General features: G+C 49.7%; 6 protein-coding genes across 6 annotated transcripts; 3 read left to right on the forward strand and 3 right to left on the reverse strand.

Moving 5' to 3' along the window:
* Positions 1-2,118: 2,118 nt before the first annotated feature.
* Positions 2,119-3,690, forward strand: YALI1_E12668g (uncharacterized protein; the record flags this gene model as incomplete). The annotated part of the gene is made up of 1 exon (XM_503763.3): positions 2,119-3,690. The coding sequence occupies one exon, from the start codon at positions 2,119-2,121 to the stop codon at positions 3,688-3,690; it is 1,572 nt and encodes a 523-aa protein (XP_503763.3).
* A 606-nt stretch (positions 3,691-4,296) lies between these two features.
* YALI1_E12703g (uncharacterized protein) lies at positions 4,297-5,655 on the reverse strand (the record flags this gene model as incomplete). The annotated part of the gene is made up of 1 exon (XM_503764.3): positions 4,297-5,655. The coding sequence occupies one exon, from the start codon at positions 5,653-5,655 to the stop codon at positions 4,297-4,299; it is 1,359 nt and encodes a 452-aa protein (XP_503764.3).
* Positions 5,656-6,493: 838 nt separating this feature from the next.
* YALI1_E12711g (uncharacterized protein) lies at positions 6,494-7,418 on the forward strand (the record flags this gene model as incomplete). Its single annotated transcript, XM_503765.4, has 2 exons — positions 6,494-6,496; positions 7,071-7,418. The coding sequence occupies 2 exons, from the start codon at positions 6,494-6,496 to the stop codon at positions 7,416-7,418; spliced, it is 351 nt and encodes a 116-aa protein (XP_503765.2).
* Positions 7,419-8,079: 661 nt separating this feature from the next.
* YALI1_E12730g (uncharacterized protein) lies at positions 8,080-8,965 on the reverse strand (the record flags this gene model as incomplete). Its single annotated transcript, XM_503766.3, has 2 exons — positions 8,080-8,365; positions 8,799-8,965. 2 exons carry the CDS (start codon positions 8,963-8,965, stop codon positions 8,080-8,082), a joined length of 453 nt encoding a protein of 150 aa, XP_503766.1.
* Positions 8,966-10,006: 1,041 nt separating this feature from the next.
* On the forward strand, positions 10,007-12,394 carry YALI1_E12747g (uncharacterized protein; the record flags this gene model as incomplete). The annotated part of the gene is made up of 1 exon (XM_503767.3): positions 10,007-12,394. The coding sequence occupies one exon, from the start codon at positions 10,007-10,009 to the stop codon at positions 12,392-12,394; it is 2,388 nt and encodes a 795-aa protein (XP_503767.3).
* Positions 12,395-13,254: 860 nt separating this feature from the next.
* Positions 13,255-13,504, reverse strand: YALI1_E12780g (uncharacterized protein; the record flags this gene model as incomplete). Its single annotated transcript, XM_068282964.1, has 2 exons — positions 13,255-13,398; positions 13,442-13,504. 2 exons carry the CDS (start codon positions 13,502-13,504, stop codon positions 13,255-13,257), a joined length of 207 nt encoding a protein of 68 aa, XP_068139065.1.
* Between the last annotated feature and the right edge of the window lie 6 nt (positions 13,505-13,510).

Below are 13,510 nucleotides of genomic sequence, written 5' to 3' on the forward strand. Positions count from 1 at the left end.
TTAAGTAACCCTAATCCACCCAAGCCACATGGATGTGGCTGGAGATCAGCTCATTCTCTAGGGCCTGGCATCGACCACTTGACTGAACATATACATCCCGGCCAGAATACATGTCTGGAGAAGGCGGAGAAGGCGGAGATAGGTGCCTGCAGTCACGTGACAATGCGTGCACCCTTTCAGTCTGTTTGGTAACGTGACTTGCCAATTCCAATCCGGCTCGTATCATTGGTCCATACATCACCCCACAAGCTTAGACACTTCCGATCCAGTCTCCGCTTCCGTCTTTTTTTGTTTTGTCTTCGTCTCGAAAGGTCACGTGATTGTTCGAACAGCAATGGAACAGGGGCAGGGTTAGGGCGCATTCGTTCTGCTCGTTTCTCGAAGTTGGCGGGTCTTGCGGCTAACTCGATGAGTATGTAGAGTATGCGTCAACCGTTGAGATTTGGTCAACTTTTGCGATGTTGGTGGATTTGGAAAAAAAAAACAAAAAAAACAAAAAAAAACAAAAAAAGAGAATATGGTGACAAATTTCTTCACGTGACAAGCTCAATGATGGTATTATTTTCTTTGTAGCTGCTCTTCAGCGTCTTTTGGAAACGTCTATAACCTGGTCTATCAACCTTATCCGTGTTATGGAGCAATAGTCTTAGAATTACTGTACCATCTCTTTTTGCTGTATCGTGCAAGTACAGTATCACGTACAGGGGCAAAGACATTGAACAGATGCCACAAAAGCGTATATGTTTTTCCAGCCGAAAAGGCGGCGTTCTACCCCTCTTATCCAAGTCGATCTGTGCGTATTGAGAGGTATTGAACTTCTTTTCTCCCAATTTTCCGATGCACATGACTCCCAGTTTGTTCGGAAAAACTCTTGCAGCAGCATCGCGGGTGGAAGGAAGTGTGAAAGGCGCGATGAGCAGACTAGGAGCGTTTTCTAGAGACTTGAGAAAGCGAAATCTGCCATTTCAACGACTGAAAGTACAGTCAGGCTTTTCCTTTGGAAATGTAGCTGGTCTGGAGGACCAGATAGCGAATGCTGTACAGCACTGGTGTGAAAGCCGAGCGGCACCGGTTCAGGCACTTAATTTTAGAGTGAAATGAACGAGTGTACGCAGGGGTGGGCTTGGAGGGTATTTTTGTGTGGCACTCGGTCTGTTTTGTCACGTAATATGGGGTAACTGGATGTGTGTATTTGATTCAAGATATCTCTGTCGCTCTATGTCATCTCCTTCATGCCCAAATAGCATCCGTGGAGAGACTGCTAGGCTCAAAGTCCCGTTGGAGACTAGAGTCTAAACTGTGACTAATTTCAAGACAGAAATAAAAGGTGCTTCTAGCTTGTCTCAGAGACACTAAAAGGGACATTATATTATATGACTCAACTCGCATTGATCGGTAAAACTCGCTGGTATTTTCGGTTTTTCATTCCCACAATCGTAGCCCGCAATATACCCCTCCTCATCTCCCTCTCATCTCCCTCCGTTAAAGTTCAGAGGGTTACCCATTCTATGCTACCGAATCTCAAATTGTGATGTGGACACCCTTAGGCACACCACAAAAGCCACGTAAAAGGCACCCTCCTGGAATACTATAAGTACACGCAATCCACCCTCTTCTTCCCCGCTTCTTTTGCACCTCCTCTACGTCCGTCAGCCTCCCTCTCTCTCTGACGTGTGTCAGAAATCCCCACATGTAACTCAAATTTCAAAATCAAAATTGAACCAAAAATCACTACCACCAAAACCAAAACCAAAACTACTTTTCTCCACCACCAGAGTGACGACGCCATATTGGAAACAACCGGCACTCGCGCAAAGATACGACGGATCACGTGATATATACACCTCACGTGACACAAGCGATACACCGCACGTGACTCTCAACACACATCCACGCGACTCTGTCCCAAACACACGACCTTCACGACAGAGAGTCTAGACCGACAGCGATACCCCACTTCACCAGCACGACAGTACCCCAGCAGTAAGACGACAACACCGGTCACGTGGCGTACTTCTTTCCATTCACGTGACAATACCCCTTTCACGTGACTATACAACAACACCGCAGCACGTGTTCCACAGCCAGTTAGTCAACACACCAACGACATCCTACACCATGGACAACGAGTACAAGCCGCTCCGACCGAGCATTTTGGCGGCTCCGGGACAGTCGACCATGTACGACATGAGCTCGCAGGGCTTTGCGGCGTTCAACATGGGCTCCAGTATGTTGACGGGTCCTCAGAACTACATGTATGGGAACCACCAGCCACAACAGCAGCCCATCAAGCGAACCAAGCGGAAAAAGGTCGACCAGGCTTGTGTTTACTGTCGACGAAGTCACATGACGTGTGACAACAACCGCCCGTGTTCGAGATGTGTGAAACGAAACATTTCTCACCTGTGTCATGATGAAGCCAAGCCAGTACGAGGGAAGCGACAACAGAGCCAGTCTGACGATGAGGAGGAAGTTCAGGGCCAACAGCAACAACAACAGCAGCAGCAGGGCCAAGGACAACAGGGCCAAGGACAAGTCAGTGGCTTGAATACCCCCAACGCAGGCATGTCTGCTCAGTTCATGAACGCTGGAGGTATTCAGAATGGTTTGTTTTTCTCCGAGCATGCCGGATCCGAATTTTCCTCGCTTAACGACTTTCTGACCATGTTCGACGATGTAGTTTATGAGGGACAGCCGAGTCAGGGTCAGAACCAGGGCCAGCAGCAGGGTCAGGGTCAAAGCCAAGGACAGAGTGAAAACGGGACCGGGACCCAATATCGCCAAGGACAGGGTATGCACCAGACACAATCTCAGAACCATTCCCAGACCCAGTCACAGACGCAAACCCAGGCACAGGCCATGTCTCAGGGTCAGCGCCAACAACCGGGCCATCAGCATCAGCAGTTGCAGAGTCCTGGTATGGCACATCCAGCTGTTACCCAGCAGCAGCAACAAGGCCAGAGCCAAGCCCAAGCTCAATCGCAAAATCTCTCTAACGCATCCCTTACACACGAAGACCCTCCCCAGGTTTCGGAAGCTGCTAGGAACAAGTTCTTTTTGACTGCGGCCGATCCCACTATTGACAATTCGCCCGAGGAGCGTCTCAAACAGGTCATTTACGCCAAACTCGAAGCGGGGCTTCTTCAGCCGTTCAACTATGTCAAGGGATACGCCCGTCTGCAGCAGTACATGGACAACTACATGAACATTTCGTCCAAACAACGAATTCTAAAGCCGTTGTCCATCTTTCGGCCAGCTTTTCGAGCCATTGCACAGTCGTTGAAGGATATCGATCTGGTTCTTGTTGAGGAGGCCTTTGAGCGAATGTTACTCGACTACGATCGAGTTTTCACAACCATGGCCATTCCAGCGTGTCTGTGGAGACGTACAGGTGAGATTTACCGAGGCAACAAGGAGTTTGCCGGCCTAGTGGGTGTTCCTGTGGAAGATCTTCGAAACGGCAAGCTGGCCATCTACGAGCTCATGAGTGAGGATTCGGCGGTCAACTACTGGGAAAAGTACGGCAACATTGCGTTCGATTCGGGACAAAAGGCCGTCCTGACAAGTTGCAACCTGCGGTCTAAGGACGGGCGAAAGAGAAAGCTATGTTGTTTCTCGTTTACAATTCGACGTGATCGGTACAATATCCCTAGCTGTATCGTGGGTAATTTCATTCCGATTAACCCATAAGCAGACTGAGCGGACTGCAGTTCAGAGAGAGAGGCATGATGAGACTACCATGTTAAACGTCTCGATGTCGAAGGCTTGCCATTGGCCTCCAGCTTCTACACTGTATATATATATATATAAGAGAAGATGTTTTTATTATCATTGTAGGTCAACATTTGGTGGAGAATCATTCGTCCAATGGTCTCGAAGGAGAACTTATCTGCTCCTCTTTCGTCCTCAACATCAAGTCCTGCGTGGAACTGGCTAGATAAAGAATATGTCAGGTGCTTGGAAGATCTGACAAATATTCTTCCACAGACCCAACCCCCCAGACCAACTCTTGTCAACCTGGCAAAAAGCTTGGCCGCTGGGTCCTGGAATCTTGGATAGTGGATCAAAAGTTACAATGCATGTCAATACTGACACACTAGTTCCGTGTTGCTATTGGATACAATGACATCCGTTAAGACACCAGGCTGCGTCACTATTGTGCTGACATTGCTGCGATTCTATCAACCAAACCGTTACGACATTGTACTGTGTACACATCTTCGTAAACAAGATATTATACCATTATGTAGCTCTTTTTGAGCACCATCTATATATTGTGGAGCTGTGCCTTTTTCCTTACTCCGTCTTAGCCTTCTTGGCTCCACCGTCCTGGTCGCTTCGCTTTCGCTTTCGCTCCTGCAAGGCCTTGTCGGCTCGTCTGTTGTGTTCGAGAATGTCCTCCACGTCAACCACCTCGGCAAGAGCAGCATCCAGAGCAGACAGCTTGTGTCCTTCCACGACAACCTTCTCCTCATCCTCTTCACCAGCACCGATCTTCAGTCCCTTGGGCATGACGAATCGGCCGTCCGACTGCTGACCAATCTCCTCCTCCTCCTCCTCGTCGTTCTCGTTGAACACATCGTCCTGAGTGTACAGGTTGTCAGCCAAGTAGATGGGCAATGCGGGAGACGATCCGGTCTTGAGGTAGACGGATCGCACGCCATCAAAGCCGTTGGGCAGATCGGCAGTGAACTGGTCAACCACGGCGTAAACGTTGGCGGCAATCTCCTTGGGTGTAAACAGAGTTGTGGCCACTCGCACGTTTGTGTGGTTGGACTGGCTCTTGAGGTACCAGGTGGAGGTCATGATGTTGGAGAGGCCCTGCTGGGTGGCCTCGACATCAATGTCTTCAGTCTCGACCACTCTCTCGGCCTTGGACTTGATCAGAGTCTGTTTTTCCTCCTTCTTGTGCAGCACGGTGATGGGCAGAGGCAGCTTGACGGCTCCATTCTTGTAAAAGGTCTTGCCCAGGCAGAAAGGCATCTCCTCGGTGATGTCCTCGTCAACCACAAAGATGTCGTGTGCAGCAAACAGCTGTCGTCGGGCCTCGTAGGGCTTGAACTTGCCTCGCAGCTTCTGTGTTCCAACCACTCGTGACAGAGCGGGGGTGGTGGCGCCCTTGAGAGCTCGCTTGTACGAGTTCTGAGGGTTCTGGGACAGCAGGCAGATGGAGGGCTGCTCTGCACTCTTGGTCCACAGACCGTGGGGGACCTGGACCAAGGTGGGGACCTGGGCCTTCTCGGAAGACACAAACCGCTTGGAGGTGATGACCAGGTAGATAAACTGCTCCTCGTTGTCGTCGGCAAGCAGGTTGTTGGCGTCCTCTTCGGCCTGCTTTTGGGTGAACTTCAGCAGGGCCTGGGCAGCGTTGATTGTGTTGTCGGAGGATGCGAGAGGGCACGACGAGGTCTCGGCGGTGGACACGGAGGATCGTCGTTTAGTGGGAGTGGCTTTTGAGGGAGTATCGCCCTTGGTAGGGGTGTCAACAGCAGCCTTGGCTGACTTGGTGCTCTTAGGAGTGCCCTTAGGAGTGCCCTTAGGAGTACCCTTGGGGGTTCCCTTGGGGGTTCCCTTGGCAGCGGATTTGGGAGTGGCTACCTTGGACTTGACGGGAGTGCCCTTGGGGGTTCCCTTGGATGCGGATTTGGCGACCATTGTTGGGTTGTGTAGTCTGGTGTCTGGGTGTGGATCGCAGGCAAAATAATTTTGGCATAATCCTAAAAAAATTTAAGAGCTGCAGATTTTCAAACTCAAACTGGCGGGTGGATTTGAGCAGAGCCAATTGAGGTATTATCAAAGATTTTGACTGGGATTATAGCATTTGTGAGATCATTAATTCGCATATATACTTGTTCTAAATAAAACCCACTTTTTCGCTTGTCGATCCGACACCTATTGGTCTAGATATGGTGGTCCTGTTCTCACTACTCCCTGTCGTCTATAGTTCAACTGAACGTTACTCTGACTGAAGTCCGACTACCATTGGGAGGGCATATCGAGTAGAGGAATGTGTCGAATGTGTCGAATGTTACGAATGTGCCGACAGTGTCTGGGTGGCGTTCTGTGTGTGTATTGTGGCGGTGTTTGTCTTTTAATGGGACGGTGTGATCTATTTGGAGGTAAAATTTTGAAGAACTCACTTAATAAACGTTTAAGTATAGTTGACTCTACTTGACCAGTTCAGTTGACTATAACTTTGTCCCAAGTAAACGTCAACTATGACTAAGTGAGGAAATCTACATGTCAACAATCTACAAACTGTACAGTACAACGGATTTTTTTATCTAAAACTCTGCTGACTAAATTAAACGGTCGTTTCGGATCACCTGATATCTCACATTACTCTCCAGCTACCTTCATTCACCGTCTTGATCACCTCCTGGTCGATTGCGATTGCCCTCAACGTTGCACCACGTGACTTTGAGTTTCGATACAATATCGCAGAATCCAAGCTCTGCAGAGCGTCTCTATCATACACACAAAAAAACACATCATGGTGAGTACGAGTGCTGGAGAGAAACATATGGTTTGGACAAACGACTGATTAGTTTGAGAGCAACTACAGAATGTGGTATCATCGGCAATAGAGGGACTTCAGACATCACTCTACGCGATGACATACATGAGACGCATTACAAGGGTGGTTCGAGACATGACACGAACGAGGATGTACTTCCGGCTGGTTCGGTTCGACCATCCCATAGGAGTGTCTTCCTATGAAGTCGATTCGATACTATCGGCTTCTCATCAGCGACTGTAGTGAAGCACGACGACATGGCCTCACCGAGAGGTTGACCCTGAGGCCCCATTGAACCGTGTTGGTATTTATCGTGGTGCTCATCTGACTTTTCCGTTCGGGTTATCCACAGCCGCTGAAATATCTGGGCGCCGCTTCAAGCAGGCACGAGATGGTGGTCTGGTCACGGTTTTTTGGTTTTGCTACATTGTTCGATTCGCCGCTCAACATGCTTCTTTCATCAGGTCGAATCTAACGTCTGGTATGATTCATGAACAGATGTGCCGCGACCACTCCACCTACTCTCGCTCGTTTTTGACATCTGCTAACACAGGGAAAACGAAAGTCTTCCTCTGCCCCCGCCAAGAAGGTGAAACAAACGCTGGCAACCCAGTTTGCATGCCTGTTTTGCAACCACAACGACTCGGTTGTGTGTTCAATGGACAAGAAAATGGGCATTGGCAGCCTATCGTGCAAGGTGTGTGGCCAGTCGTTCCAGGCCAGCATCAACGCTCTGTCTGCGCCTATCGATGTCTACTCCGAGTGGATCGACGCCTGTGAGGCTGTTGCGGAGCAGGAGAAGAACAAGGATGACGAGTTCATTGAGAAGGACGGAGGCTATGCTAGTGACGACGACCACGTGCCCAAGGAGGAGGACGATGAGTTTTCCGATCTTGAGTAAGGCGGAACTCACAGGGCGAACAAACAGTGCATGTATAAGAAAAGAATGTATATTAAATGTGGATGGGGTGGAAGGGGGGCATGCTGACTTGCTGTAGGAATGGAAGGGTACCCAAAGAAAGGGCATGAGCCGCAGTGTCTAATACTCGTACAATTGGACGAGGACTTCTTATGGCATCACTAGTATCTACAGTACAGTATGTACGGGTACGAGTACGTACCCATACATTGTGCAGCTGTCAAATACAGTACTCATTTTTTGTACAAAGTCCGAATAATTGCTCCGGAACTTGTCTGACAACTCTTGTCGGGCCATTTTCTCTCGGTGCTTTCTTTTTCCATTAGAGCATGTTTACTCATCCAGTACACGATCCCTGATATGACAGTCATGATAGGGTTGCGATGTTATTGAGAGCGGCTCGAGTTTCGGGATGTCCAATGCTACAGTCATTAGAATACTGTACTTGTAGGGATATGAACGGAGTATATATGTGATCTATTCAGCTTGTGACGTGACAGCTACGATACAGCAGAATGGTCCGGCTCTACACCAACTCTCCACAAGCATGTCCCTCAACAGGTGCGCCGCTCACTATCGTACTTGTAGGGAAACCAAACAAGCGGTGTCTTGTATATGCGATCAATTAGCTATTTTAGTGCGTTTATTCAGCAAGCTTGGGGAAAAGGTCCTCCTTGAGGGTGATGCCGAGCTCCTCTCGAACGTCCTTGAGAGCGTCAAGGTATGCCTGGTACTGGGACTTGTTGTCAACCTTGTATTTAAGACCCTCGAACACTCGGACGGCGGTGGGGAAGTCGTTGACTCGTCGGCAGGCCTGGAGAGCCTTCTCGATCACGGAAGGTGCGGGGACCAGATCGTAGGCGAAACAGTTGTTGAGAACTCGCTGGACCTCAAACAGATCGTAAGCCTCCTCGAACTCCTTCTCGAATCTGTGTTAGTAAGATGAATTTAACTGGCCAGCAGCTCATTGGTGACGTGTGAACGAGTCTTGGTCGTACCACTTGGTGTTCTGTCATGTCCGTTTATGGTGAGTGCTGTGATGAGCTGTGAGGTGTCATTGTACGTTGTAGTTCGAATGATAGGTCAATCATCAAGGGTCAGATGTCTCGGATAAAGACGACAAAACCGTCATCTTGTCTTCATTCCACCTCCCAATTCCCTGCGTTTGTGATTGTGTCTCCCTGAGCCGATTCCTGTATCTCGTCCCAGCTGACGCCTGATAGCCGAACAGCAAACACGACACCACAGCAAACACCGTCATCACGTGTTCACTGTACCACACGTATGACTAGCCGTTTCCCACGTCCACACTCGTCCATCTCGTCGTTTCATTAACCGCATCCTCCATGTGGTTGTACTCACCGAGTGGTGAACTCATCGAAAGTCTCCTCGTGAGCAGCGCTGTAGTTTCGGATAGCAAGAGGCTGGGCTCGCACGGCCTGGAAGGTAGGTCGGGCAATGCTCAGTCGAGCAGCGGAGTTGAGGGCGGAGCCTCGGGCGATAGATCGGAAAGCAGAAGCAAAGACCATTGTGATGTTGGGGTAGTGACGTGCTGATGAGAGTGTAAATATCACCGTTTCGAAAGTGGTCTGGTTTTCCAAAATGCAAAGTCAACCAAACTTTTCGGCAAGCTGATTGGAGGAGTCCACCACAACATTAAGGTTTCGACATGTGCAGTACATTTGGTCATGGCCCAATACCTGGGAATGGGCCATAGGGGACGAGTCTTTAGTAATCGCCGGGCGGGGGATGATGGGGCTCGTTTGAGCTCCGTGACACAGAAACAAGGTGGACACAGAACCCCGCACAACTTTGAGAGCAACTTCTGCCGTCCAACCTCCATCTCCACTTCCACCCGCTCCTAGGGGGCGCTTCCACAACATTCTCAGCCCGCCTTGCCGACAGTATGCGGGCTTGGGACAAACTGGCCAATCAGCCGTCAGCTATGCACGGTCAGCTGTGGCTGGTGTGGCTGGTGGCCTGTTTTTCGAGCCAGGTCATTTCGAGGGTTGTAAGCTGACAAGAGCGTGTCAGAGTGTCTGGAGAGTAAGAGTGCACTTTTAGACGATGCGCGATTGAGCAGATATATCGGTGCATTATTTGCTCATGCTTAGTCATTGGTAGTGAGTGAATGAGAAAACATATTGACAAGGACTTGGCAAATATATATGATGAATGGGTCTACTTGTACAAGTAGACCGATCAGAGCAGCACGGTGCAAGCCGATTTCATCTCATTTGATCTTTTATTCTTTTTCTTTTTCTTTTTCTTTTCTGTTTTTATCTCTTTTTCGTATTCTTTTTCGTATTCTTTTCGTTTTCTTTTTATTTTCCAAAAAATTTCAGATTCAATCCTCCGCAGTCACGTGACCCGACATTCATAGTTTGCATGCAGACATTATTCTGGTGAAAAATCAAGGGCCAATACGCGGAGGAGGTCAAAACACGCTGAGCGAATCAGTACTGCCCCGAGCCACGTTCAAACTGCTGCTTCACGCGCACTCACTTCTCGTTTGCCGTTTCACCGTGAAAAAACGCCTCGTCGACAGCAGATCAAAGTGTTTATATGACATGAGACGGATCAACGTGGCCGTTCGTACCGTGGGTCTGGGGCCCCGGTATGACTACAAAGCGTTGGTTCCATCGATACAGATGCCGCGGGTGTCCATTCGGGTGCCCAGAAGGGCATTCAGTGCGCTTCAGGCGCCTCAGGGAGGGCTGCAGTTCATTCAGGACATTCTCTTGGCCGAAGAGCCGACTTTTTTGCATTTGGTTCAGGAAGTGATTGAGCAACCGATACGGGAGGGAAAGAAGGGCCCCAAGGGCGCGGTACACAAGCTGCAGATGCAAAAGCTGCGTGTTTTGGCGCGGATTAAACACATGAATCTGGGGTTGGAGGAACAGGTGAGAATGGTGGCGGCAAACCGACTCATAGATCATTCCAGCCTGCTGCAGTTCTGGGAAACGTGTTCAATGGACGATGGAGGAGATCCGCAGCTTCCGCTCTCTACAGCTATTTTGCTGGGTCAGCAGATGGTGGCCGATGGAGAATTCGAGCTGGTGGCCGACTTTCTAGCCAACCAGTTCTCGTTCGGAGACATTCTTATGCTGGGCGGCCGGGTCATTGCCGACGGAGGGCCTAAAAATAAACAGAAACAAGTGGTGACGGCGTTCGAACTGTGCAGGGCTTTTGATAAGCACGGGTTTGCCCAACAGCTGGCCCGGGAGTTTTGGATAGGTAACATCAACGGAGGATTGCATTTTTGTCTGGGGTTGGATAGCTGTGCAACGGAGCAGCAGCTTCAAGACTTTCTGTACCACAACGACCGGATCAACTACCGGTTGTCCAAGTACAATAGTGGCGCGTTCATATTGGAAGATGCTCTTAAGCCATATGAGAAGATGAGGCTGTTGGAAAAGTACGTGCAATTGGGTAACACGGAGGTTTTGCGCAACTTGTTTTTCAACCAGGCTGCTGAAAAACATCAGGAATGGATCCATGCATGCATTGAGAGGGTGATACGAATGGCTATCACTGACTCCAGACTTTTGGGGGTGGTCAAGGACGTTTTGGAGAAGAAGAATGACCTCCCAGTGTGGTGTACTGCTCGAGTAACGGCTCTAGTGACCGATCAGAAGTCTCTACGAAGTCTCTGGGCAAGATATACTGCACAATATGCCCATTTGGCTGAAGATGAGACTGTCAAACAGACAATGGTGACGTTTCTGGAGAAGGCAGTGGCCCTGGGAGATATTCATTCGGCCAGTAGCATCACCAAGGTGCTTGGAGAGAACACTCCGATTCCCTTAGTTAAACAGTACCTGCATCTGTTGTTTAACAACCGTCTACACAAGCGTGAGTCAGACAAGTTTGATCTGATTACACGTCTGTTGGATGCATATTCGAGCCACCCTTCGGTAATCATGAAGGCTGTGGGCGCTGTCTGGCCTCACAAACGATATCACAAGTCGGAGGTGCTTCTATGGGACCTGCTACGTGCCTTCGAGGCTAGTAAGCTGCCCCATTGGTCTCAGCTTCTGGAGAAGCATTTTGCTCTGGCGATTTTTACTCGGCCTCCTGTTGAAAAAGTTGAGTACTACTTCCTACCCAAAGTGTCTGTGCGAGCCATCTGGCTGTGTATTCAGACTGAGCTATCCAAGGCCATGGAGGCTGTGACGGGCGATGTGGATCGAAGCGGACGTCTGCAGTTGATCACTATTGCTCTCATGGCTATCAGAATCAAGTCCAGAAGGAGGCGGTTCCAAAGAGGCCATTTCTTGGAAGCTGAAAAGGAGGAGTCGGAGGTAGAGAGCGATGATCAGCCAGAGACCAGGTTAGTCGTTTCCAACCCCTACGCTGACCTCGATTTGAGCCTACTGCCTCCACGGGCTCAGCTAGAACGGCTTCAGATCCCAAGTGAGTACCTGAAGATTCGAGATCTGGACATGTTCTTACTACAGCACATTGGCAAACAAGAGAAGCCATTTTCACAGCTTGTGGACATGGACCAGTGGATCTACGACGTTCTCAGTGTGGAAACATACAAACCCAACTTGGAGACGCTGTCTGTTGAAGACCCCGCTCTGGCCTACAGACTCATCCGATGGTTCAGACACGACTTCATGTTCCCCATTCCGCCTCGAATCTTGCGGGCCATGGTGCCCGGGTTTGCCACTTCAGAACAGCTCACCAACAGCATGTCTTTCCGGTACATTTCCGAGGTTATCTCTCAGCTACGTCTGCAGCACGAGCGGGTGGGTCCTGAGGTGTGTGAGGAGCTCGTGGACTCGTTGTTTGATCGAGTTGCTCTTCCTGGAGCGTCGCGTGACAAGAAACGGCTTCAGTGGGCTCTGACGCTCGCCAAGCAGGAGCAGGTGGACGAGCAGGTGGTGGAGCGATGGAACAAGCGTTTGGAGGATATGAAGAAGCGTCAGGACGGATTCTGGAAGGAGGCATGAGGAAAGGGGTTTGTTTCTCCACGCTACACAACAGTATTGGTAGGCCAATGCCACTCATTCCGCCAAAACTGGCAGGTTGTCCGGTATACAATAATAGGGCGTGTCCCGTTGCATATATATAATTATAATGAATAACGAATGCATTTGATCTGACGACCGCGAGTATTGTACAAGTATCGCGCATTCGCTCTTGTTCTCGTCTGACATTTACCATAAGTATCGCGGTCATTGCTCGGCGTTTGTTTTCGGCTACTGCTCCTGTCCAATTTAACAACGTTTGTTTTGCCAACCCCCCTTTACTTGGCAAAAAAAAAAAAAAAAAAAAAAAAAAAAAAAAAATGATTGGGTTGAGGACGATGGGGTGGCAGCGCTACTTGTAGGTGAAAGACCGCCATTTACGAGACAGAAGGCCCTCGGAAGAGGACCTGGAGGACCCTGCTGTCTGTCGAGGACAGTCTTGGTCTCTTCCACGACCCTTCTTTACATGGTCTGTTCTTTGTTGTCTTGTTCCATGCAATTTGCCGTCACCCACACTCCTTCGAGATCGACGCACTGTAGTCTCGGAAGCATAATATGTCAACAGAGATGGAGATGACACTCGCGGTTGGGTGTGGACTGTGTGTACTGTAATATGTGACTGTGCAATTGCCTAATCGACGTTGGTCGCACTGACCGACACAGATTGACGATTCCATACTACAGCAAACCTCCTTTGCGCTACACACTTGCTCAATCTGTCTGCGTAGGCGCCTCTTCCGCGTTAGCTTGCTCTAATGCGGGCAGTGGCGGTATTTAATCGTGCGAGATGACATTAAAAGTGGTTCTAGCTTGTGGACACATGTCCAGAGGCTTAGCTGGGCTTAGACGGGCTTAGACGGGCTTAGACGGGGCTGAGAAGTAATTAGACAACGTCCAAGCCCGTCATAATTGGTAATGAAACCGGCAACAGACGGACTGCGACCGACTGCGACCGACTGCGACCGACTGCGACCGACTTCGACCGACTACGATGGACTGCCACAACAGACCGCGACGGACTGCCACGACGGGGTGCTTGCCTGGGTCTGAGTATAGGACGACCCTCAACTGTTCAACAGGCCCGTTGCGCATACAGTG

This window comes from Yarrowia lipolytica, chromosome 1E (assembly GCF_001761485.1).
Source record: "Yarrowia lipolytica chromosome 1E, complete sequence".
NCBI lineage: Eukaryota > Fungi > Ascomycota > Dipodascomycetes > Dipodascales > Yarrowia > Yarrowia lipolytica.